General features: G+C 35.7%; 1 protein-coding gene across 3 annotated transcripts in view; it reads left to right on the forward strand.

The window, feature by feature from the left end:
* Window positions 1-26,809, forward strand: part of LOC118201268 (uncharacterized) — a 74,255-nt gene that overhangs the window by 13,878 nt on the left and 33,568 nt on the right. For all 3 annotated transcript variants that reach the window (XM_085823692.1, XM_085823691.1, XM_085823690.1), the window contains exon 2: window positions 5,846-5,961. In XM_085823692.1, the coding sequence (XP_085679818.1) occupies window positions 5,846-5,961 (116 nt within the window). The remainder of the gene's footprint in view (window positions 1-5,845; window positions 5,962-26,809) is intronic.

Consider the following 26,809-nt stretch of genomic DNA (forward strand, 5'->3'; position numbering starts at 1 on the left):
GCGTGGATACCGCTTCGGCTGTTCTTTTACCCCTGATAATTCTTCGCCCAGGATCTCTTCCGATCTCCCTTATTGATTGTCGATGGATAACGATGACTATCTGGCGAGGCTTTCTTCGTTGCGTCCGGACCCTCTGTGGTGCCACTCGTTTCGCTTGTCTTCCGTTCGTTGTTCTTTTCCTTTTCTCTGTTGGCAGTGGAACTCGTTGCGGCTGGGCTTTCTTTACTGGCCTTTTTATTTGTATATTTCGCCTGCTCCCTTTTTCCTGCTGGGGGAATCCGGTTTGTTGCTTGACTATCCGCCGTTTTTGCCATGCTTCCAGGATCCTGCAAGAGATCTGTTAAGATTTCGTCGACTATAATGTGGTTTGATTTGGTCAACATTAGCAACTATTTCCCGGCCCTTTGTAGCCTTTAAATATAGCGTCGTATACTTAATTCTTTTAATGACAAAAGGCCCTTCGAACGTGGGTTCAAATTTAACACCTTTATTTTCTGGCGCAGACGATAAAGAGTGTTTGATTTTCAAAACATTTTGACCCACAGAATATTTTACCTCTCGTCTATTCTTATCATAGTAGTACTTCTGCCTAGTCTGCATTAGAATTTTATATGGCTTCATTAATGATTTCCTGAATATCCTTTAACTTAAATTCTTCTTCCCTTTGCTGCACAAAAAAGAGTTTATCTAAGGGAGTTAAAAGTTTGCTCACTAAAAAGAGTTCTGATGGGGTCTTTTGTATAGTATAATGTTTCGCCTTTCTTAAAGAAAAACCTAATTCATTGACGTAGCTATCCCAAAGTCATGATAATTTTTAACGTATCCCTGAATAATTTTAATAATATTTTTGTTTACACGTTCCGCTGCATTGGATTGCCGCTTATATAGTACCATTTTTAATAACGTATGTATGTATTTTTAATGACGTTTAATGCCAAGTCCTGTGCAAAGGTTTTTAAATGAGTGACTAAAAATTGTTTTCCATTATCAGATATTACTTTTACTGGGGCCCCGTATTTTAAAATTTATTTATTTAAGAACTAATCTGCCACTCATTTTTGCTGATGCTCGTTTAAGGTGAATTATTTCCACCCACTTCGAAAAGTGATCAACGATAGTTAAGCGATATCTAGGCTTCTTTAATCATGTTCTAGGATAAGGTCCGAGCAAATCAATGCCCACTAAGTCATTGGGGAAAGTGGTCTTTATGTTATTTAAGTACCCAGCCGGGTTATAATTAAAGTCGTTAATTAATTGGCACATGTAACATGACCTGACATACGCCGTTAGCACCCTCTGTAACAGCGGAAAATAGACCGCTTCGCGGATTCTTTGCAATGTTTTCATGACACATAAGTGACCCGAAATGGGCGAATCAAGCAGCTCTTCTAGTGGGCCACCCTATTTCGAATAGCCGTTACGTCCACATGCTTGAAATATTCGGGGTCTCTAAGACATGCATAAATATCCTTGAATTCAGGGTCCGACTTCAGTTCTGAAATTTTTGTTTTACGGAACTCATACATCTAACTGTATTTCCCTCTTCGTCAATCTTAATTCTTGATAGAGCATTTGCGACGACGTTTTCCTTCCCGGCGTGTGTTTTATAATTAGGTTAAACTCATGTAGTTTTAACGTTCAACATATAAGCCCAGGTGAAAAATTTTTTTCCCGAACACAAGCGACTAACTGCCACATGGTCCGAGTAGACTGTTATCGGCGCGCTTCCAAAGCAAACTCGGAATTTCTGGACTGCTAGTAAGACTCCGAGAGTTTCTCTTTCTGTCGCGGTATAGTTTCGTTGATTTTAATTCAGGGTTTTACTGAAGTAGGGAATTGACTGCCCATTTGGGAGAGGACTACGTCACTTGCGAAATCAGAGGCGTTTGCTGCAATTTTTAAATTCCGAACTTGAGAACAGGGACGGTAATTAATGCGTGCTTTAATTATTCGAACGCAGTGTTCGTCTTTGTGGTCCATGTGACATGTGAATCTTTTTTTTTTTTCTTTTAACCAGCAATCTTCAGAAAGTTCTTGATGAATACTCTATAATACGAGCACATGCTCAAAAAGGATGCTATGTTTTCTGTATTAGGAGGTGGATTACTCTTTATTGATAAGATCTTATAACTATCGGTTTCGATTCCCTTTTTTCGAGATCTTATACCCGAGATATCTAAGTTCCTTTGTCGCAAACTTGCAGTTCTTAGGATTCACCTTGAAGCCGGCTTCATTGAATAATGAAACACTTCCTCAAGATGTTTAACATGTTCGTCTATAGTTTCGCTCATAACTATTGTATCATCTGAGTAAATTACTGTAATTTTGCCTAAGATGGGTCTTAATACGATATCCTCGACTTTCTGGAATGTAGCCAGAGATCCGCTTAAGCCTAACGGCATTCTCAAAAAGGCGTACACGCCTGACTTCGTTATAAAAGCTATTTTTCCGACATCCTTGGGTTTTACCGTAATTTGAAAATATCCTGACGTCAGCTCTAGTGTAGTCATACACTTAGTAGATCAAATTTTTCTTATTATTTCATCAATTATCGGTAGGTGATAATACGTAGAATATTTCGTTATACTATTTAATTTACATTAATCAACAGGGAATCTTCACGAATTCGTATCTGACGTTGGGAGGCCGCTTTTCTTTCTACATAGGCTTGCGTGGGGGCTGCTACTCGGAACAGTTATTTTATTTGCCAGCATCTGTTTAATATGTTGTTCCAGGATTTCTTCCTTCACCTGGTCATAGCAATAAGGCTTAGCATGAGCTGTGGGAGGGCATTTCCTGCAACACCTGGCAAAAACCGAGCTCATCGAATAATTTACAAATATTTCTTACCAAATTTCCCATTTTCTTTTTCTCCTCTTCCTGGAGATGGTTCAGGTCCACGTCTGGCATAGCACCCTCTTTTTCTTCTACAGCATCTATCTGAACTTGTAAGGTAGAGTTCTTAAAATTTAACTTCGCGCTTGCTGAGCTTAAAAAACTCGAGCCCCCAAAATAACGAAGTTAATAAACCCTTCATTAGCAGAAAATTCACTTTTTGTGTCTCGTTCTTTATTTGTACTTGCAGTCCTACTTTTCTAATGTAGACACACTTTTTCCGTTGGGCGGCAATAACTTTGTGCCCTGTAGTTGTAAACAATCTGTAACGGCGAAAATTCTTTTCACAGAACTCTTGCGCCAAAAAGCTGCATTGCGTTTCAGTGTCGAGTAAGGCAAGAGTAATTACATTTTTCAATAAAATATGAATTTCCAGCAAGGCTAAACTTTGCACAACTACCGTATTTAATTTAATTTCCGAGGGATTTTTCTTTTCAGGGGGTGACCTGGCCCTCTTCTCGGCGACCCTGATCAGTTTAAATACTTTTTCTTCGCCCTTTGCTTCTGATGCTTCTTATTCCGATCTGCAAATGCTTTCGCCTGACTCGTCTTCTTGTTATCGTCTTTTTCAATCTTCTCCAATTGCCGATAAGAATACCGTTTGCTTTGAGATTTCTGTTGAGGCGAAAACCTCGAACTGGCGTAAGTTTTCTGAACACGCGGTTATCAGCAGCTTGTCTGCTTTGGAACTTCACGGCAAGCCGTAATAGCTTTTCCAAGGTCTGGGGATTTCTGACCTACAGGAAATCTTGAATTGACGGAAGCAGATTCGGCACTATTACTTCGATTAATTCATTACCCGGCCTCTTTCCATACAATAGATTTAAAATTTTTATCTTTCTCAAGATACAGACAAATTTTCGACGTTCGTATAGTAATTAATAAAGAGCTCTGCCTCCAACTTCGCTCAATCTTTGACTACGGGAAAAGCTTTTAATAACGCGGTTTTAAGATTTCCCCATGTGTAGGTTTCGGAACCTGGATCCCCCCCAACAGGAAATTTCCAATAACCAACTCAAGGCCTGTCCTTTAAGGTTAGCGGTATCAATTTTAACTTTCTGCAGCTGGTTTACGGGATGTAACGTGAAATGCAGGTCCAGCTGCTCTAGGAAGGTCATCATGGAACCTTTACCACCGCGGCTGGCTTCATAGCTGCACGCATAGTTTCTACGATGAACCCAAATCCCTCCATAGGATTTGCTGGTGGCTCAGAGATTTGAAGGGTCGGACGGGTCAGCGTAAATTTTCCTTTGTCTAACGACATGGTTCGTCAAAATGCTTCGGGCGCCAATGTAATGTTCCGCCTTATTATCTATTAACTAAGTGTTGAGGAACCTAGTGAACTACTTAGCGAATTATCGCTTAAGTCCAAGAACGAAAACGTAAACTCAAGAAAGGTTAATTACCCTTTATTGCTCACTATAAAGATTCATAGATAGCCCTTTTTTCAGGACGTAGAACAAAGCCTCCACTTCGGCTTAAACTCAAAAATGTAAGAAATAAGAACTTAACTAATGACTAACTAAAAGAGATTTAGCAAAAGCTAACACAATTTCTAAACTAGTTGACTCGTAATATTAAATTAGCTAGCGAAGCTATCTAAATGCGCGTAATACGGCCGAGCGTAGTACCAATTAAAGAGATATAGCCAAAAAGCAAACGCGCGCTATTCAGGAATCCTAATTTTCTCCCTCGAAGTCAGTGAATTTCTACTTAAATTCTACTTTGCCAGTCATTTGCATTTAACGCGATACCAAAAACTCATTCTTGTAAGGTGGTGTGGTGGTGTATTTAATTATGGTAAAGCACACTAGGGCTGTCTGCCTAAGGGGAGGGATGCCTTCGTGGAGGACTTTCTAAGGGAAACTGGCTCGTATACACGTTACACATGGGGAAAACCACGAAAACGCCCCTGCAGCCAGTCCGTTCGCGGGATTCGAACCTCAGACCGAACTACCAGTGTTCAGCGACTTTACCGCTCGGCCGCTGGTGGACCCATTCTTGTAAGGAATTGGAAGCTGAAACTAGAAGTGACAGGAAAGTCGTATAAACTTAAAATAACAGTTATAAAATTAGGATATACATTGCAGCATAAAAAACCTTAACTGGAAGATAAGAACAACATAATTCAATCGTGTTTAAATAGCCCTTGTGTGCTTTGCCATAATTAAATACACACACACAAATACACAATCGTGTTTAAAGCAAAAAATGCACAAGTTACAAACATATAATAAAGAAACTGAGCTCACTGAGCCGAGTAGTAGAGTGGATATATATGTACATATAGTTATATACTTTTGGTGCGATCGATTTGGCAACCAAAATAGGAGGTACAGATATGCATGTTATGGAAGTCCTATATACAAAATTTCAACGTTGTGAGGCTACTTATTTTTTAGTTATGCGAGATACATACATACGTACAGACGCCACGAAAAAATCTCTTATGGATCCATTTTTAAATCAGTTTTATAATTCGTTTGGGGAAATCGAGCCCTTTATTCTGTCTTTACATACAGATGTCACAAAAAACATCGTTAAATTGTATTCGATAGCTGTCAAAATGAATATTTTCTTTGAAGTATCATACCCGAAATTTTTCGCGATTGCAATACTTCCTTTTTACTTCATACAAGGAAGTCAAGAAAAGTACTAGCTAGTGGTCGGAAATCTAAAGACACGGAACCTAGGTTATAGCTGATTACAATGGGAATTGCTGCTGTTTTTTCCCATATGTAATACAAATAAAAATTATTTTTCCCATAAACTTATATAGATTAGCCTCTTAATTACTATCATATGAAGGATTTTAACGTAGATAGCAACATTCAATAATATTATATAATATTTTTATAACGTATGATTACTGTTTCTTTTTTATACCAGATAATCATGCCTATATTCAGTAATGAAATTACATTTAATCTGGTTTCTTTTGTATTTGTAGGCATACAGTTACTCTCGTTCTGTACGGATTGGAGAGTTTTGAAACCATCATTTCTTTCTCAGTGATTCCACCGGCAAAACTGATTTCTTTCAGGGAAAAAGAGTATTTTGAAGCCGGTAAGTAAATTTTCTTTCGAAATACATGGTCAAAACTTCTTCTAATCGGGATATAATTAATATTTAGTAAATTTCTATCATACCTTTTTGATAAGTCTTTTATTCTTTACTTTTTGCATTTATAAATTCGTTAAGAATAAATTTTCTTCTTTAGGAACTTCAATATATCGTTATGAAAATTGAACGTTAGTTTAAGTAGAATATAAAAAAGACGTAAAGGCTAGGAGACAAAGTGTCTGTTTATTTAAGCGTTAAGACAAAGTGTCTCAGTAGGTTCACAAGAAATTTTCTCTGTACATAACTTCGCGGTTTTGGTGCAAGCAACAGCGTATAAGAAGAAAAATGGAAATTTGGTATACCAATAGTGTATCAGTAGTAATGAACCGTGAGACATCTGCTAGCCTAAAATGGAAAATAAGCAATTTACTCTTTTCAGAAAAGCCAGTTTACTCCTTTAATGTGAGTAAGTTTGATTGCTGTCAAATATCTCAAGACTAAATGTCTGTCTTGGGTCTCAGGATTTAGGATGCCCCCTCAGTTATCCTATAATTGCTATCAGATTTTTTTTTTTTTTTTTCAAAAACAAAGAATGTTAACACGTACGGACCATGCAAGGATGGTGTTCATAGAAACTTAAATAGAAATATTCATAGAAATATAGAATTCATAGTTCATAGAAATATTTTTAAAAAGGCTTTAGTTGTAAAATTGTAAATAATGCCATTAAAGAAGATTTTTAATTTAGGCAAATAGAAGAAATAGCTGAAAAGTATTTGGAAAAATTCACTATCTAAAATCCGAGCTGCAGTCTAACGTAATTGTTGCCGAACTCCCGGGACAGGTTGTCTTCTTAGATTTATTTTAAAACTGAATAGGCGAAGTACCGGATTCTAATTAGAATTAGTATACGAAAACGACATTGTAGCATAATTTTAGGGAAGGGAAAAACAAAGCTACCTGGACGCAAGACGCGTTTTACTTCAGCGGCATCTTTTTTTAGACAATTACTCCTTTGTTTCAAAACGAGAAATGGATACACCCAGCAGAGATAAGATCTAAAGAAACCTCCTTTAGGTACTTCCACGTATCCAGCCTCGAGCTAGCTGAAAACGCTGGGGTCTTTCCCTTGACAATACGAAACTGGCTAATTGCGAACACATGTTATTTGTCACATTTGTAACACTCAATTATTGGCTTTTGTTTAGGAATAAGGCATGCTTCTTTGCCAAACGTTTAGACTAATTTAAAATCTAATCTAGCTCAAATTGTATTAAATGTAAGACTGTTATTGGAAATGTCAGCCTTTGAGGTGAATACGCTCTATTTTAAAAAGTAGCAGTATACAACTAGAGAACATATATATGAAGGTACTGACAAACGAATGAACGGCTCCATTATCCTTGGGTTAGATGACTCTATTGTAACTGTCCTTTTGTTATAATTATTATTTGTTTCTTTGTTTACTTGTATTTATAGTCTGAGTATTGTATACTCACAACACACATACTCTCGCCGCCAAATGGGATAGTGGTTAGAGCGGCTGACTGTAACACCGAAGGGCCCGAGTTCGAATCCCGGAGGACGCATAAATGTTTGTAAATGTATGGTATTCGTCTGACTTAGGGGTAGTCTAAATATGCGGCGAGCTGAAAGTCTTCTCGAGGGGTTAGTGGTAGGGGAAGAAGGTTTAAGACCCTCGGACCCGTCCCTCCCCGGGGTGCTCTCCATCAAAATTAGATGCGGAACTAGTCAAAGTTTTGGTATGGTTTGGAACTTGTATAGTGCCCAAGCCTCTTGCAAACGACAGGTGCAATATTAACCCCTTGCCAGGATGAATTCCGTAGGCTTCCTCTGATGTCAGAGACATTATTTGATGTTAACTGTCGATAGGGTAGGATAAGTCACAGTAAAACACACTCTCTCACACGCACATAAAAAAAGGAAATAAATGTGTGTTCAAGAATTCATGGCACTTATATTAAAAGTTCAGATGAGTTAATGAAATAAAGATGTTCTGAAATAAAAAATAAAAAAAAAATGTCTTGAAAAGGGCAGAGAAGTTTTCACTTCATAACAGCTCTTGGTGTCATTTAAATTTTTCTAATTGAAACTTGAATCCCCTTATTTTTTTATGAATACACTGCCCAACTATTATCGCACTGCTTTGCATGCAATCTTTTCCTAACTATTCTTAAACTATTTTTAAAAATTCCTAGGATTTTTCTTATCATTGCATCGTTTACTTTTGATCATGTTTATTAAAGCATGCTCACATCTTTCTAAATATAATGCTGTGGTAGGATTTTCATCCGAGACCTATTAAAACTTAATATGGAGCTTCGATTGAAGTTTACCTTTCTCGCGTCTGGGGATGTGCTATTTAGAAATTATAGAACAATATATAAATATTATGTTTGATGATTAAATATATATAGGAAAGGGTAATTAAATGTATATAGGAAATATATAGGTGGTTAAATATATATAGGAAAATTCTATAAAGTTCATCTACATTCAACCAGTGTAATATTAATTTCCTTTTAGTTTTGCTTTGAGTGCCAACAGCTGTAAAACGTTATTATTTTGGCAGAATAAACTTGTTTGGTTGTGTTTAAATTTTTAGAGAGATTATTCAGGTAGAAATGAGTTGATGAATGGACAAAACGGTGTACATTTACTGTCGTATCTAACATTTGGTGACCCTCAGCACCTGATTAAATTATAAGAGGTGAGTACTTTATCTAAGAAATACTTAATTGAATTTTTGGTTTTGGTTTGCAATGGAGCGTCTTGTAGAAGCGATCTCCGTTACGAACTTCGTTTACTAAGGCATATAAAAGTTTAATGACTCTTGATAACAAAATTTTAGGACTTGCCTTAAGTGCAGACGATAATGGTAAAAGTTATTCTGATGAATTTGAATTTGTAGAAGAATATAATTATTATATAAGTCAAATTTGGTAAATCTATAGTTTGCGTCAATTCTTTTATTGAAAGTAAATTACAACCAAACAGGAATATATTAAGTAATAAGATATCAAAAATAAAACTTCCCAAACTTGAACTAATGAAATTTAGCCGTGAAGTTAAAGAATGGTTGTGTTTCTGGAGTCAGTTTTAAACGAATTCACGATCATAAAGAAATGGAATTGGAAGACAAATTCCAATATTTAATAGTGTATATTGTCAGGTACAAGAGCGAAGCTATTCACCTACGGCAGAAAATTATACAAAAGCGATTGAAAGCCTCAAAGCAAGATTTGGCCGTGAGGAATTGTTAGTGGAATACTATGTTTGTGAACAATTAACTTTAGTTGCAAGGCTTAGTTGTCGAGTGCAATCAAGAAGATTGTGAAATTAGCACTCTTTCTTCAACAGGCACTTCAGGAAGAGTTTTGCTTCGAACTTTAGTGGTTGCCATTCATAATGAAGGAAAGAAACTTCATCTTCGAGCTTTGATTGATACTGGATCTGAATATTCGTATGTTTTAAAATAAACAGTAGAATCTTTAGGAATAAGATTAAAAGCTCATAAAAAATTAACATACGTTGTGTTTGGAGGAAAGACATCTGATGTGAATCATAGATGTTATAAAATAAATGGGAAGAATCTGCATACTGGTTATAGCTGCAAGATTCTTGTGTTAGATCAGCCTATAATTTGTGGATCTATATTTAGTCTACAGATAGGATTGGATATCAGAATTAGCTGGAAAGGGAATTCATATCACAGATGTTGATTGTGTAAACCCACAGATTGATCTTTTGATAGGCTCAGACTTTGCAGGAAATATTTATACAGGAAAAATACAGAAATTAAGTACAGCCATTTTTGCCATTGAAACACTGCTCGGATGGGTTTTGATGGGTAAATCGCCAACAACTGGAGGTGAAAATTCTATTGTTGCTGTCGTTACCTCCCTCTTAATTCACAATCAAGATATCAGAAACCTTTGGGAATTAGAAGCCATTGGCATTACAGATCCCTTTGAATTGAAATCTAGAAGTGAAATTGATAAGGTCGTAACGATCATTTTATGGCAAATTTAAGAAAAAATGAGGGAAGATATGAAGTGAAATTGCCATGGGTACAAGACAAAAATCTTCCTGAGTATAGAGATATAGATGAAAGAAGACTAGAAAAAACAACTTGAACTTCCCAAAGTTAAAAATGGAAGGAAAATATGATGCATATAATAATGTGTTCGAGTAGTGGTTATAAAAGAAGATGTAATTGAAAAGATACCATTTGAAGAATTATTTAAATCTGGTTGCTACTTGCCACATAGAGGGGTTTTCAAGGAAAATTCAACAACTAAGGTTAGACCAGTTTTCGACGCATCAAATAGAAAGAAAGGATTTTCTTCTTTTAATGATGGTCTTGAAAAAGGACCTAATAACTTAGACTTGATACCGTCATTGTTAGTAAGATTTAGGAAAAAAAAAGAATAGGTGTTATATCTGACATAAAAATCCTGATGTGTACACCACATGACTTCCTTGCACGGAATATTAAACTATACGCATTTTTAATTGCATTTCATTTAAACTTATTGGATTGAATTAAATCTACTTCGTCGATAGCGCATAAACCACAATAGAATAAATGCACTCTTTAAAAGTCACTATATTTGTTTACCATAGCGACACTCTGGCGGTAGGATCACTTAACAGCGTTACATTTCGTTCATATTATAACTCAGAATGCATATAAATTTATATCATTTGAAGAATTATCTAATCGTTGCCACATGTTCTATTCAAATACTATAATAAATCTAAAATGATGTATAAAAGAAATTAAGCAAACAAAACAAAAACAAAAAAAAAAAAAAAAAAAAAGAAAAAAGAAAGAAAGAAACAGTTTTTCACAGACGATTCAGTATTTCTCATTCAATTAATTCAGTTCTCACTTCCCGACAAGGCAAAAATACATAAAAACTCAAAATATTTATATTAAAAATTACGAAGTAAATCTTAAACACTTATTTCCTCGAATAAATTCCAGAATGGATTAAATATGATTTAATTCGCAATAATAAAAGAAGGCGTTATCTTTGTTGTTGCGAAGCTTAGTTTCTCTAGATTGGCTACAAATCCGCTATTTTGCCAAGTTTGAAATGTAAACAAGCATGTCCGCTATCGCAAAATTAATTTTAAGACTCAAGACAAAATTAGCAGAAAGGAAAGATTTAGAAATTTTTAAATATCCAATTTTATTGCTAAGTACACATAAATTAGTTAAACTACTTATCCTAGAACATCATTTGATTTTACATCATGCTGGACTTCATATGCTCTTAACCAATCTTCGAGAGAAATTTTTGATTATAAAGGCTAGGAAAGCAATAAGAGCAGCTATTTCTAAATGCATTGTTTGTAGAAGACACAGTACAAAAGCAATGAGAACAGTTTCTGTGCCACTTCCAGAAGACAGAATTAGAGAAGCATCCATTTTGTTGGAATAGCCTTAGCAGGCTCTCTTATTCTTAAAGATGGAGCAAAAGCTTGGTTTGCTTTGTATACATGTGCTGTATTCAGAGGTATTCATCTGGAACTGCTAACTTCTCTACCTACGAATTGCTTTCTCTTAAGTTTACGAAGACTTATTGCCCGACGTGGACGTCCTCAAATAAAATATAGTGATAATGAGACTAACTTCACAGGAGCAAATAATCTTTTTAATGCTATTGATTGGAAAATGATTGAAGGTGAAGCAGCTAATAGAAGAACTACAGCGAAGTTTAATCCACCCTTAGCTTGCTAGTGGGGTAGTTTCTGAGAACGTTTGATCTAAATTGTTAAGAAAATGTTAAGAAGAATCTTGAAGAATGCTTCACTAACTTACGAAAAGATGCTTAGCTTACTTTGTGAATGTGAAGGTATAGTTAATTCGAGACCATTAACTTATGTATCCGAAGATTTAGATGAGTTAAAACCAATTACTTCTGCAGTGGTCCTGCAAGAAATTCCAGAAGTTGGTGTGCCAGTTCTTGACCATATAGACAAATTAAATTTAATTAGAAGATTATGGTACCAGCAAAGACTTCGGGAAGAGTTCAGAAAACGGTTTAGAGTACAATATCTAGGAAATATCATGATCAAGCAAATAAATAAGAAGTTATCTTATAAATTTAAAGTTGGGGACATAGTTTTAATCGAAAACGAAGATAAGAAGCGAACATTTTGGCCTTTGGGACGAATAGTCAAATTGTATCCTGGTAAAGACAATAATGTCATACTGGTTAAAGTTAAGACATGGAATGGAGAGATTCTAAGACCATTGGAAATACAACAAGAATCTGAAGGAAGTCCTGAAAAGGCAGATATACTGAACAAGAAAGTATCCCTACGAGTTTTCAAGAGATATGGAAAGAGAGAGTTACTAGAAGTGGTCGAGCTATAAAAGTGCCTTCTACATTTAAGGACTTTGAACTTTAAAATAGACTTTTAAGCGTGAACTTTAAAATGGAATTTTAGGTTACATTTTAGATTAATTAAATATTTGTTTTTATAAAAATCCTGTTATCAAAAGGTGGGAGTATGTAAAATATAGCATTGTTCATCTACATTCAACCAGTGTAATATTAATTTCCTCTTAGTTTTGCTTTGAGTGCCAACAGCTGTAAAGCGTTATTATTTTGGTAGAATAAACTTGTTTGGTTATGTTTAAATTTTTAGAGAGATTATTCAGGTAGAAATGAGTTGATGAATGGACAAAATGGTGTACATTTACTGTCGTATCTAAACAGGCTCTAGAACTTATTCATTTACTAACTTTTCATTGCTGCTTTTGTCGCCCAGCCGGTATAGTGGTTAGTGACCGAAACGCCGTCGCATGAACCTCCGACCTAAGGTTCTACACCAAAATCAGAGTTATGGCCATGCGACGGAAAAGAATCTACCATCCACCGCCGGCGGCATTCACCGAATCAATGATAGTAATATTACAATGCTAAATTGACAATGTCATCTATACAATAATTGTTACATAATAATCCGTATGAAAAATAAATATACAATCAATTAATCAATACATTGTCATGGATAGGATCTATATTGTGGAGAGAGGAACTTATATATTAACAAGTTTCTAAACCTATGTCTTCTTCAATACGTCATAATTTCATGTTAGCAGTTACACACCTAATGATGTGTGTCTGTATTATTGTTGCAGTTATCCACAGAGTAGGCCAGTCACATCAGTTTAGGTAGCTACAATAATACACAATTTCTTCAAGTAGTTTAAAACGTCTACTGGAAAACAAGAACTAATTCCCAATTATAATAGACATAAAATACATAATTATTCAGTACATATTACTTACCAATCATCATACCATAAAAATACACATATTTCAAATGCTGCAACTAATATTTCATTACAGTTAGAATATTTATCAGTCAATCATACTACAAATGTACATGCTTAAAAAAATGCAACTAATTTTTCATTACAGTTAAAATAATAAATTTTTACTACACAATTATAAATAGCACAATTAAACAATTTCAATTTGTACAAATTGACAGATATTCCTACAATATAAGAGCACATATTCAAATATAGCTAATCATTCTTGTAAAATGGCTATAATAGTGACCAATTTCTTCAAATAATTAAAAACATCTACAGAAAAACAGGAACCAATCCAATTGTAACAAACATGAAATACAAAATATTATTCAGTACATATTATATGCCAATCAATTATATCATATAAAGGCACATGTTTCAAATGCTACAACTAATTTTTCATTTCAGTTAGTATAGTTACTAATACATCATACTATATAAATGCACATGTTTCAAATACTGCAACCAATTTTTCATTACAGTTAGTGTATTCCAATTTGCCAGCTAATAAAATGAATTAGCTCTAAGTTGAATTGGCTGTAATAGTTCACAATGTTAAATAGTTAAGAACATTTACTGGAAAACTGGAACTTATACCCAATTGTGATGAACATGATATACAGAAGTTATTCTGTACAAGGTTGTTATAATTCCAAATAAAATTCCTTGTATATATAATAACCATCTCTTAGGCCAGCAAATTTCTCTTGTCCAGAAGTGTCCCACACATTAAATCTGATAGGACCACGATTTGTGTGAAAAACAAGAGGATGCACCTTAACTCCTAAGGTGGCAACATATTTTTTGTCGAATTCTCCAGTTAAATGCCTCTTCAAAAATGTAGTTTTTCCTGTACCACCATCACCCACATGCACACATTTAAACGTTGATATATTGTCTCCTTGGTCCGCTTGAAATGGAACAATATTCGAAACGGATGTTTAAAGGTTGAATACCTGTTCGTAGATCGTTATATCTTCACCGTAGTGGTTAGTGACCCTAATTGCCGTAGCAATGGGTCCGGGTTCGAATCCCAGATAAGGCGGGGTTGTAACTGTCCGTCCCTTCATAACGGTGGCCACCTATTACGTGCTTCCACAATGAAATGGCCACCACTTACGGTCCTTGTAGTGGCGCAAGGATAATGACTATTAAATAAAGCGCTCGGCCATTAAAAGATCATTAATGTTTTTTTTTTTTTTTTTTTCCAAATTCGGGGGGGGGAAAAAAAAAAGAACTTTTTCCGTATGATGGTGCAACACTAAAGTGCCTTGCCGATAGCCTACCATCATGAAGAACTATCTATTTCGAAGTAAAATCACTGCGAATTGAAAAGTTAGGGCAAGAAGATTCAGTAAAGTTCAGAAACTTCATATCGAACATATTTCTACTGTCCTAAATCCTACACGCAGTTTTTCAGAGGCCTCTGACCTTGCTCGCAAACATCGATAAGTCGCAAGAATTCATGACAACATGTTGTTATCATTTTGTCACTGAGAATAATCCTTTGTGATTTCAATTGTTTCCTCGGCAGGCTTATTTTACAGAATTCGCTTTAAGTGCTTGACTATTCGAATTTCCGGCAATAACCTTTATTTCCTGTAGCTTAGGGATTTTTGGACCTATCTTCGATGCAGGTACGTGTTCATTGAAGTAGGTAAGTTTCTCATTTTTCTTCAGCGTGTTCTTTTTCCTTTTTTTTTTTTTTTTTAATTTGGCATGTACCTTATCCCGTTCAGGGCAAGGCAAGCGTCGCTTAAGTCGAGCGTTATGTATACGCGAAGAGCTCTTCAGCCCAACGTCGAGTACACGTAACTTTAAAACGGAACGATTTTTGGAACTTTTAAACGCCAGTAGATGGTGCTAAATGGTAACGGTTTTCACATCGGTTAAGTCATGTGGCCTTTGACATTCATGTATGAGTATCAGTTTCTCTTCTGTGTTTCTGGCTTTGACAGATTTGCTGTGAACAAACTGAGAATCATAGTTCTTTAAGTTAGGAGCGTTTTTCCCTATCAGAATGTGGGGAAGTGCATCCAGCTCAATGCTTTCATTTTTTTAGTAGAATCCAAGAAAACGCATCTAGCTGATGTATCGTCGCCGAACTTCCGTGATGGAAAAATTCAGACCAGTTTTCCTTTTTTATATTTATTTTAAATCTTAATATAGACTTTCTTGGTTAATTACAAATTAATTTTACAGCATTATTACAGAAGGGGAAAAATATCATCTTTCCTGATGCGTGATGCATCTTACTTGCTCGGTACATGCTACGCTAAAAAAGCCATCATTGTCCTGTTTGTCTATCCTTATTTTGAATTATTCCAGACACAGTAGAATTATTAAATTGGAATTACCTACAGATCATTATTGCTTTCGTCTTCATTTACATTTCAATTTTCTTTTACATTTCGTATTTGTAATTTTGTTTTCATGCTTATAGTTATAATTTTAGTGTTTAACATGTTTCATTTATTTCTATTAATGTTTTATTCTTTTTGTTAGTACATATTAATAATTAGTATATTAACTACGTAACTTCAAAAATTGAGGTCATTATATGAGAATTCTGATTTTATATGAATTTTTTTGTAAAAGTAGGCTGAACTGCTGAAAATGCATGGGCCGGTGGAGACATTCGGTTTCAGTGGGTTCGGTCCCGTAGCTGCGCTTCGTTCTTCAAAGTTAAGGAATTAAAATAGTTGACTGGGCACGTGCGAAGCGCTGACATCGGTGTATAGTGTGGTGTATTTTAATTACGGCAAAGCAGTCTAGGGCTATCTGCCTAAGGGGAGGGATGCCTTCGTGGACGACTTTCTAAGGGAAACTGGCTCGTATACACGTTACACATGGGGAAAACCACGAAAACGCCCATGCAGCCAGCCCGTTCGCGGGATTCGAACCTCGGACCGAACTACCAGTGTTCAGCGACCTTACCGCTCGGCCGCTGGTGGGCGCGCTGACATCGGAAACACTGAATCTGGAACTTCCGTGACTTGAAAGAGATGACTCTAGCTCTCCTATGGAGAAGAAATTCAAGTCAAAAAATCATTTTATTCCCTCATTGTCTCAACATTTCCATGAGGAAGATGGGAAGTCTTCCAGTACGGTTATTAACTTTACAAAAAAACTGTTTCGCTTTTCAATCGGATTTGCTTGGCTCTGAATCGCTTCTACAATTTATTATTCTGTAAAATCAGTATCCAGGCCTCGAAAAACAAATTTAATCGACGTTTTTATTCTGGGATGGAAGATATTGTAGTACACATCAAGCACTAGTCCTGAAAATACTTCTAATATTGTCCGGATAGCCTTTCGAAATTTCATGACATTGTGGTCGGCTGTATCCACGCAGTCCTTGTTTTCGGTATTATCCATTTTACTCGCAGGCGTCTTGCTAGGGGGATTTTCCAATGGCGAATCACTTGATTTCTGTAAAATGGTAAGAAACTTTGCAAAACAGCCATGCAATAATTTGTTGATTTCAACAGGTCCATATTTATTAATTGAGTCAGGAAATTTGCCCCTGAAATGGCTTTGTCTACTTTAGCTATTGTAAAAGGAAATTAGAATTGGCTACGAAAGGGCTAGAATCAGAGCTAAAATTCTGAAACCAAATGTGGAAAAACTCGTGCCATTTGCAGCTTACAATTTTAAAGAATTACATATATCATATTTTGGTGATGCACTAATAACAGATATTGTCAGCTTCACTATCCGCAGGAAAACATAAACAAGTTGCTTTATCTTTTACAAATAAAGGGTTCTTTCGCATAAATGGCAGTCTATAAATTTTTCAGCAGCGGAACTTGCCGCCAAATCTTTCGAAGTTTTCCAATACTTTCCAGATACATGGATCTTTGCACTTATTACTACACTGACTACCAATAAGTATTTGGACACGCATGGGAATGACGATATCTGCGATCCTAAGGTACGTCACGGACTCCGTCGGTATATATCGTGTAGGAAACAGCATCGGCTTTAGTCGCATGCAAGATGCCTCGGAGGTCAGAGCTCTCTGATTTCGAGAAAGGTATAATTATCGGGTATCACAAATGTGGCCTATCCTTAAGGGACATATCTAGCGATCTGAAGTACCCAAATTCGACAGTGGCCTATGTGATTAAGAAGTGGAAGGTGAGCGGTGATTGTCGGAATGTGCCCCGAGCCGGCAGACCAACGAAACTGGGAGATAGGGACCGACGAATGCTGTCCAGAGAAATTCGGAAGAACCGCATCCAACCGATGGCCTTCATTCGCGAGAAGTTTCAACAGGCATCCGGGAGTATTGTTTCAATGAATACCATCCGTAAGGAAGCACATCTGCTTGGTTTTCATGGTCGTGCTGCCGCCCATAAGCCTTTGATCACAACCGCGCTGCTCAGTTAATGTGGTGCAAAGTCCATCGAAATTGAACCGTAGATCAGTGGAAACGGGTTCTTTGGAGTGACGAATCAAGGTTCACCCTTTACCATTCGGATGGTAGGGTCTGGGTCTGGCGTCTACCTGGAGAACGTCTCCTGCCAGAATGCATTGTGCCAACAGTCAAGTTCGGCGGAGGTGGAATTATGGTCTGGGGGTGTTTCTCCTGGTATGGACTGGGACCCTTGGTCCCCATTCATGGTAAGCTCAACTCCGATGCCTACCGCACTATTTTGGATGACAATGTGCTTCCTACGTTGTGGCAGTTTTACGGGTTGGACCCCTGTTACTTTCAGGACGACAATGCCAGTTGTCATGTTTCGACGTTAACCAAGGCTTGGTATGGTTTCGAATGGAGTTCATCGAATGGACTGGCCTGCCCAGAGTCCAGACCTGAACCCCATCGAGAACCTCTGGGACGAGTTGCATCGCCGAATTCAGGGGTGCACTACCCGTGCAAAATCGGTGAAGGAACTTCTACGTCTTCTCCAAGCCGAGTGGAAGAAAATACCACTAGCTGTCATACAAAGATTTGTGGAAAGTATGCCCCGGAGGGTCCACGCTGTAATTACCTCTCGTGGAGGCTCTACCAACTATTGATTTTGAATAAAGTTAGTTTTTCTTTTCTATCACAGGTGTCCAAATACTTATTGGTAGTCAGTGTATAACACTGATTACCAAACTTAAAGTAGTACTAATAATATTTTCTACCGGGATTAAGTCGTTTTCTTGAAAGAGTGCGAGTCTTATTCTGTTTAATTCAAGTTACCGAAATTCACTTTTATGTTGCCTTCGAATACTTACTGCTGAAAATCTATTTTTCCATCACTGATATTTGGTAATTGATTAAATTTCATATCAACTAAAGAAATTCCCGTAAGCAATCATCTGAAACTTTTTTTCGCAATTTCTTTAAAAGGTTTTAAAATCTGTTATACCTTTTGCAGTTGAATAGTTATCATATCTATCACATTGGTTAATGTCTCATTTATTCTCGACAAATTTCGGTTCGAATTGTGTGACAAAATAATTAAATTTCATTTCATTTTGAGTAATAGTAGCAATAGTGAAATGAAGTTCTATTGATAAAACTATACTTCCCCAGAAGGAGGAATTTTAATGCTTACCTTAGTTGTTGCGTATTTGTCATCACCTGATTTTAAAATAGAACTTTTCACTTTTTTCCTCTGTTATGATGAGTAGGCGCTTAATCTCGGAACGAATTCTATTGTTTGCTGGATGAGTCCAAGATTTGTAGGTATGGTACGTGAAAGTAGGGATGAGCTAAGAGGAGAAAGGAAAAGGGATTTTTGAGTATAGGGAATTTCAGTTTTACAGTTACAATTTTCTGCAATACCTTAAGTAAATAAAAACTTTACAGTTACGTATTGTAACTTCATGTAATACTCTGTTACTTTACCGTAATAAGAGTACTAATAAATATTAAATTTCGTTGGAATAAACAAAATTATGTAATTTCGCCAAAACGTTATGCCTTTAAGCAAATTTTAAATAAGCATACATTGCAAACACATATTTCTCAACAACATATTTTTTTTTGTTTCATAAATTGATAAAAATTAATCTGTCCTTAAACAGAATTAATTATCATATTAACAATTAAATGTAAATATTGATAAATCTTACATCTATGAGATGCATAACTCTCTCTTGAATGTCAATCTTTTGACTTAACGTGACATATTAATATTTGCAGCTCTCTAATTTCTGGGTATGATTTTTTTTTAGATGAGACAGCAAAAACAGTTTCTTGTAGCCCTTGGAAATAAGTGAAAATATTTAGTTTTGAATGCTAGTCACACTATGGTTAAAAATTTGATACAATATTTATTTTAATTAGTTTCAAAATATTTGCGTTTGCAATGTTTAAGGCTATTAAAATGCATATAATGGTGTGTAACCAAAAATATAGTATTGTAAAGCATGCTATTGATTAGCAAGCAAAAATTAATTTTATTTCATAAACTCCCCTAAGATACAATCCCATTGTCTAAATATAAAAGATTAGTAATCCATTCTTTAGGTATTTTTTAAATATTGCTTATTATATTAGCGCTACGCTATAAATTCGCCTCTTACCCTTGCATAAAATTAATTTCCATGTACTTCGACTGGCAACATTTATATCCTAGTGAAAGAAATTCATTTCAGTGGTTGGTAAGTACTAATGTTTAACTTCCATTGAAAAATTAAACATTTGATTTCACTAAAATCTTTTTTTTGTTCATTAAAATGGTGACTTTGATTCAGATACAGTATAGAATTGGGTGCCCCTTCGATTGGAGACAAATTTTGGCGATGAAACCCCATTTCTGGTGACCATGATAGTTATAACTGTTTTAGCTTCCTGATTTGGGGTAAAATCTTAGTATACGGTGCAGCCTTGGCCCGATTTTGAAAATTATCGTCAACACCAAACATGATCCAAAGAACGTCTATATGTATACTATACACTATATACATAGTATATACTATGTATAACTATATATATTCTTCGAATGACCCGTTTACTACTCATCGTATATGTCCCGTTTTTACTGCTCATCATCAAAGTCGCCAAAAGTGGCCAAATCCCGTGTGCACCGGATACTAGGATTAAACCTGATTTTTTTTTTTTTTTAAGGGAAAATAGATCGATGTGTACATGGACAAAAATAGGGGGTTTTCATCTGCAGAGAACCCGTTGGCGCTTCGGGAAAGAACCCGTTGGCGCCGTTGCATTTTTACTCGCCAAGCTCGCGGTTCAGCGACGAAGAGCCGAGCCGTAAACTTTATATTCTGTAAACGTGATTTTTAGTGCATGTAAATTCAAGTTAGCAGACAAAACAATATATTAAGCATATGGTAGTAAAAATTCACAGATAATAAGCATGTAGATGTAAAACTAACCGGTTAAACGTGATATACGAAAATAAACAGGGGCGTAGCTAGAGGAGGGCAAGGGGGGCATCTGTCTCCGGTCGCAGAATCCAAGGGGCGCCAAACTGATGTTACGACATTTTAGAATTAAATGTTTTCCATCCTTGGCAAGCAGTAGGGGGCGCGAAATCTTCAGTTGTCCCTGGGCGCTGAAAACCCTAGCTACGACTCTGAAAATAAATTTGTATTAAATTCAAGTTAGCAGAGAAAAGAATATATTAAGCATAAGACAATATATAAGCATTTATAACGGAAATAAAAATTCATTTAAAAAATATAAATTAGTATTAATATACTGAAATTAACCGGTTAAACGTGATAAACGAAAAAAATTTGTCTTAAATTCTATTCAACACAGAAAACAATATATTCCTTACACCAGCAGTGGTTTGCTAATTTTGATGACTATGGTGATACATCAAACTATTCTGTCATCTTAGATAATCAATAATATTTTTTTATTTCAATTTAATCATTTATTTATGTCACACCTGCCATCCTCTGAAAGGTTATTGTTAGAAAAGCATTAACAGTATATTACCTTGTTAAAATTTTACACCATAAAAATTGATTTATTCTCATAATTTTAGATGACAATAACCAATAATAAAAATAAAAGCATTACTTAATTATTTAAAATGCACATGCACATTTTTGCGGCCTACGGAAACAAATTATTTTAGAGGTTGGAAACCTCATGGTTCTTAGAGCTGTTAATAATTAAGAACACAACGGGTACTTTTCCGTTTCGCCGGCGCAAAGTTCGCCAAGCAGACTTTGTTGGCGACAGCATACAGTATACACATAAAAAATGTTAACGAATGTTAGTTCTAAGAATTTTTTATTTTCAAGCCATAAACATTTTAATATGGTTTAAAATTTTGTAAAAAGACATTAATTTAAGAATTTACTATGCTATCATGGTACAACATCTTGATTCGCCGGTTCGTATCACGTGACCCCAAGTGATCTCATTTCACGTAAACTACGCTACAAAAATCTGATTCTCTCAGTAATTACCTAAATTAATTTCAAGTTAAAGCTTAATTTGGAATACAAGTTTGAATGCAAGAATTATTTCAATTCGTACGAAAAGCTTACTCAGAAATTATGTAAAACCGCAGTGCTTTATTTCATTAATGCGTTCTCATTAGAATAGATGAATTTAACTCTTGATTTTGCCAAACTTGATTTTGCCTTAACTTTGATTTTGATATATTTTCGCTTTCAGGTGAGCGGTGTGATTGCATTCTAATTAATTACCGCGAATTGTTTTAGGGCATAAAATTTAACTATCTTGTAAAATTCTATGTAATTGTATGCCAGTATTGAAAGAAACAATCAATCTGATAAGAAATGGTAGCGACTTGTTTTGAAAATGAGGCGTAAAAGGTTACCAGCGAAGATACATTATTGGCGACTTTATCGTTTGCGCCGGCAAAACGGAAAAGTACCACACAACGTAAACAGCCGTGTTACAAATTAGCATTCACCGCCGTATTTTCTTCCTTTCATCCCGAACCGAGTACCAGCATCTATCTACGAAAATCTGCAGATGCGAACAACGACAAAGATAATTCAACAAAATGAACGCAAGAGGAATGGTTGCAAACTTCGAACAAGCGTATAGGATAAATCTGCTGGGTTACCAGGTTTAAACTATTATCGCCAAAGTTGGCGATGTTTATATTTACCGGGTTGTCTGCGGAAGTGCTTCCAAATAAAGCAGTGCGCAATGCCTAGTACCTCGAGTGTACATGGAAACCGAATTTATGCAATTCTTTGACTTCTTATTTTGGTTTTGTTTAGCGGCCATCTTGAAATGTTTTCTTCCTGGCGCTGATCTTAGCGTGAAGAAAAAAAAAAAAAAAAAAAAAAAAAAACACAAGGGGCACCCAGTTATAAACTTTACGATTCATATTTATCAGAATATAGCCCTCCTATCTACCGTAAGCATCGAATGAACACCGTAATTTTTTTCAAAATGGGGGGGGGGATAAGAGTGGTGCACCCTGACATATTTATAAAAAAATTATCAATCCCTTTGGGGGGAGAAGTCTTTTTTCCAATTTTTAAAAGACTAAGTGAAAAAACTGATTTTTTCTATTGTGTTCCTTTAAATTTTTAATGTTGCTTATTTTAAATATTTGTTCTTTCTTGGTTGTTATTTTGTTTATATTAGTGGAGGAGGGTAAATTCTGCAGGAATTCAGCTTCTTGTAGACGCTTTGCAAAAAAGTAAACAAAATAGCCAAAATATGGCCAGGAAATGGGCTAAAGCACATTTTCTCTTATTTTAAAAGTGGATTAAGTTTATTTGGGAGCGCAAATCATACTGATCGCCTAAGGCACCGAAAATAATGAAGTCAGGTTTCCATTTGTCAGTTTTGCAGGTCCTACATGTGCACAGTTCAAATTGAACAAGGAGCATGTAGATGCCAAACTATAAAAAGTGAAGTAAAGAATTTAGCTAACAGTTTAGTTGAAATTGTGTTTACCTAAATAAAACATAGTATTGTTGGAACCCAGCCTCAGTTGTTATTTTTCTTTTCATAGTTTGTCACTGTAAGAATGGCAACCATCTGATCTTTGTTGTAGTTTCTTGTAGTTCTATGGATTTTGAAAATAAATATGACGCTGTAGAATTTTATATGTAAAATTATTTTATTTTAAGTTTATTAGGAGAAAGGAAAACGGTTAGTTCTTGCAAATGTCGAACAATTTTGGTGACGACGGAAGTGATCGGTAAAACAAGTCAAGGTAATTTTGTTAGTTTTATAGAATTTAATTCTATTTGACTTTATTGAATTTATTTTTATTGAAATGGAATCGTTAATTGAGAAACGAAAACCTGTCAGAGCGTCTTTTACGAGAACAATTAATGCAATTTTGCAAGAATTAGAAAAGGAAATTCCAGATGCAAAATCTGTAAAAACGAAACTTGTTACTTTAGAACGTTTATCTGTTGAACTTAATGCATTTGATACTCAAATATTAAATTCGGAATTTTCTTCAAATGATAAGTTTGAAAGTGAATGGGCGAAAATTGAAGAATACAAAGAAAAATTAGATTTAATACGAGTAGAAACGGAATTATTCTTCAATCGCCTACGACACTATCCATAAGCAGTGTTCCGCCGAATTATAACAAACGGAAACTGAAATTACCTAAAATTGAGTTAAAACAATTCTGTGGCGAAATTAAAGATTGGTTACCCTTTTGGGGGCAATTTCGGCAAATACATGAAGATAAAGAAATTCAAAACGAGGATAAGATACATTATCTCGTTCAAGCGACCGTACCCGGTACGAGACCACGGAATATTGTAAACAGCTTCCCTGCAACTGCCGAAAATTATGAAAAAGTTATAGAAAGCTTAAAAAATAGGTTCGGCAGGGAAGAATTGTTGGTAGAATTCTATATTCGGGAATTATTAGGTTTTATTATTAAAAATGTCACTGATCAAAAGGGAAAATGCAGTATATCAGAATTGTATGACAAGTTAGAGTCGTATTTACATTCGTTGGAGTCAATAGGAATGACAAGCGATAAATACGCTGCAATGCTGTTTCCGCTCGTGAAATCTTGCATTCCCGAGAAAATTTTACGAGTTTGGCTTAGAAATTATGCATCAATAATTACAGCAGAAAATTCTCACTCTGATAAATTAAAACAATTACTATTGTTTTTAAAGAATGAAGTGGAAGATTTTTAAAGAATGAAGAGCAGAGAATTTCTTTGGCAAAAGCTGGATTTAAATTAATTGATTCGGGTGCCAAGAGAGAAAGTAGATGAGATAAAAAGTACCAGAGTGAACATTTCGTGCCTACAGCAAATGATTTATTCTCAGGCCATAATAAAGCAACCAATTATAGTGAGAAGAATTCTTGCAGATTTTGTGAAAAATTTCATGAAAGTCGAGATTGCTTTGTTGCTCAGAAGATGCCTCTGAGACAAAAGAATGATGAAATTAAGAAAAAGAAGGGTTGCTTCTTCTGCCTCAAAATTGGACACAGGGCCAAGCAATGTAAGACAAATGTACGATATGCTCGAAAAGACATTGGGGTGTCATGTGTCCGGATTTGCCCACCAATCAAAAGAGCAATGATGTTGAAAAGAATAAAGAAGAGGAAACACAAAACGTATCACTTGCGAGCACTAATTTCCTAGATGAAGTGTTTCTTCAAACACTATTAATTAATATAAACGCAAATAAAAATCAGAAGACAGTAAGGGCACTTATCGATACAGGATCGCAACGTTCATACATATTAAAGGAGACTGCTGTAGACATCATAAGGTGCCACGCAATTGGAACTGAATCTTTAATCCATGCACTTTTTGGAGGAATAACAACAAAGAGAGAAATTCACAAACGCTATGAAGTGAACGTTAGAAGCCTAAGAGGTGATTTTTCTAGGCGACTAATCTTGTTGGAACAGTCGAAGATTTGTGGACCAGTAGTCAGTTTACAGCCTGGACCATGGATAGAAGAACTAAGACAGAAGAATATCCATGCATCTGATGTAGGAAAAAAAGGATTTGAAAATAGAAGTTCTTATTGGAGCTGACGTCGCAGGTGTTCTGTTAACCGGAAGAATTCAGAAATTAGAAAATGGGCTGACTGCTGTGGAATCACTACTTGGATAGACAATCATGGGAAAAGATAAAAGATAACGTTTCAGAAAGAAACTCCTTGTCCATGTCTTCAACCATAACATCGATGTTGACTCACAGCAGTGACATAGAAAACTTGTGGAAGCTAGAAGCACTGGGAATTACAGATGCCAAAGAAAGTAAAACTGATTCAGAGTTAGAAGAAGCAGTGTGGGATCACTTTCACAAGACTCTGAAGAGGTTGGATGATCGCTATGAAGTCAGTTTATCTTGGATCAACGATAAAGAAGCTTTACCAAGTAACAGAGAAGTTGCTGAAAAGCGATTGATTTCCACGACAAAGAAGCTCATGTTGAAAGATAAATTTGAAACATACAATGCAGTGTTCGAAGAATGGCTCGAATCTGGAGTAATAGAAGAAGTAACAGAAGAAGAGGAACGAGTTAACAATCATTATCTTCCCCACAGACCGGTCTTCAAAGATAACTGTACAACAGCAGTAAGGCCTGTATTTGACGATTCGTGCAAGCAAAAGGATTTCCTGTCACTTAATGACTGTTTAGCAAAAGGTCAAAATTTAATTGAATTAATACCTAGACTGCTTCTTGAATTTAGGCAAGGAAAAATAGGGATTATCTCAGATATTAAAAGACCTTTTTTTCAAATATCTGTTCAAAGATCTGATCGTGATTTCCTAAGATTCCTATGGTGGAAAAACTCGGAACAAAAGGAAATAAGAAAATTTCGCCATTGCAGAGTAGTCTTCGGACTAAAATGCAGTGCGTTTCTTTTAGGAGCAGTGATCAACTCTCATTTAGACCAATGTGAACTAGTGGCTACAAAATTGAAAAGTGGAGGAAGTGGCTACAAAATTGAAAAATTCCTTCTATGTTGACAACTGTGTCATTTCAGTGAATTCGAATGAAGAAGCACAATACTTTATTGCAAAATCAACTCAGTTAATGGCAAGTGCTAACTTTACTTAAGAGAGTGGGAGCAAATAGAACTGAACAGTGGAAAATCTACAATGAGCGAAACATTGAAAGTACTTGACCTTCTGTGGGATAAATATGAAGATTCTTTGTTTTGCGACATCCCTAATATCAACTTGATTGATCTCTCAGTGACAAGACGAAACGTTCTATCGATTGTACAGAGAGTTTTTGACCCAATAGGTTTCACATGCCCTTTTACACTCCTTCCAAAGTTATACTTGCAAAAGAGCTCGGAAACTAAATTGAGATGGGATGCAGAGCTACCTGAAGATATTAAAAGAAAATTCTTGAAGTGGGTCAAAGAATTGCCCTTGTTATCCTCTGTGGAGATTCCCAGACTGCTTTCATTGACAGAAGGACAATCTTTTAGTTTGCATACGTTTGCCGATGCTTCACAGGGATCTTATGCAAGTGCAGTATATTTGAGAAGTCAAAGTGACCCTAGTGCAAGCCAAAGCACGAGTGGCTCCCTTGAAAAAAATAAGTATACCACGACTTGAATTGCTTGCTTGTC

The sequence above is a fragment of the Stegodyphus dumicola genome, chromosome 9 (assembly GCF_044657685.1).
Source record: "Stegodyphus dumicola isolate Sdum_Otavi_A_Nest chromosome 9, ASM4465768v1".
Taxonomy (NCBI): domain Eukaryota; kingdom Metazoa; phylum Arthropoda; class Arachnida; order Araneae; family Eresidae; genus Stegodyphus; species Stegodyphus dumicola.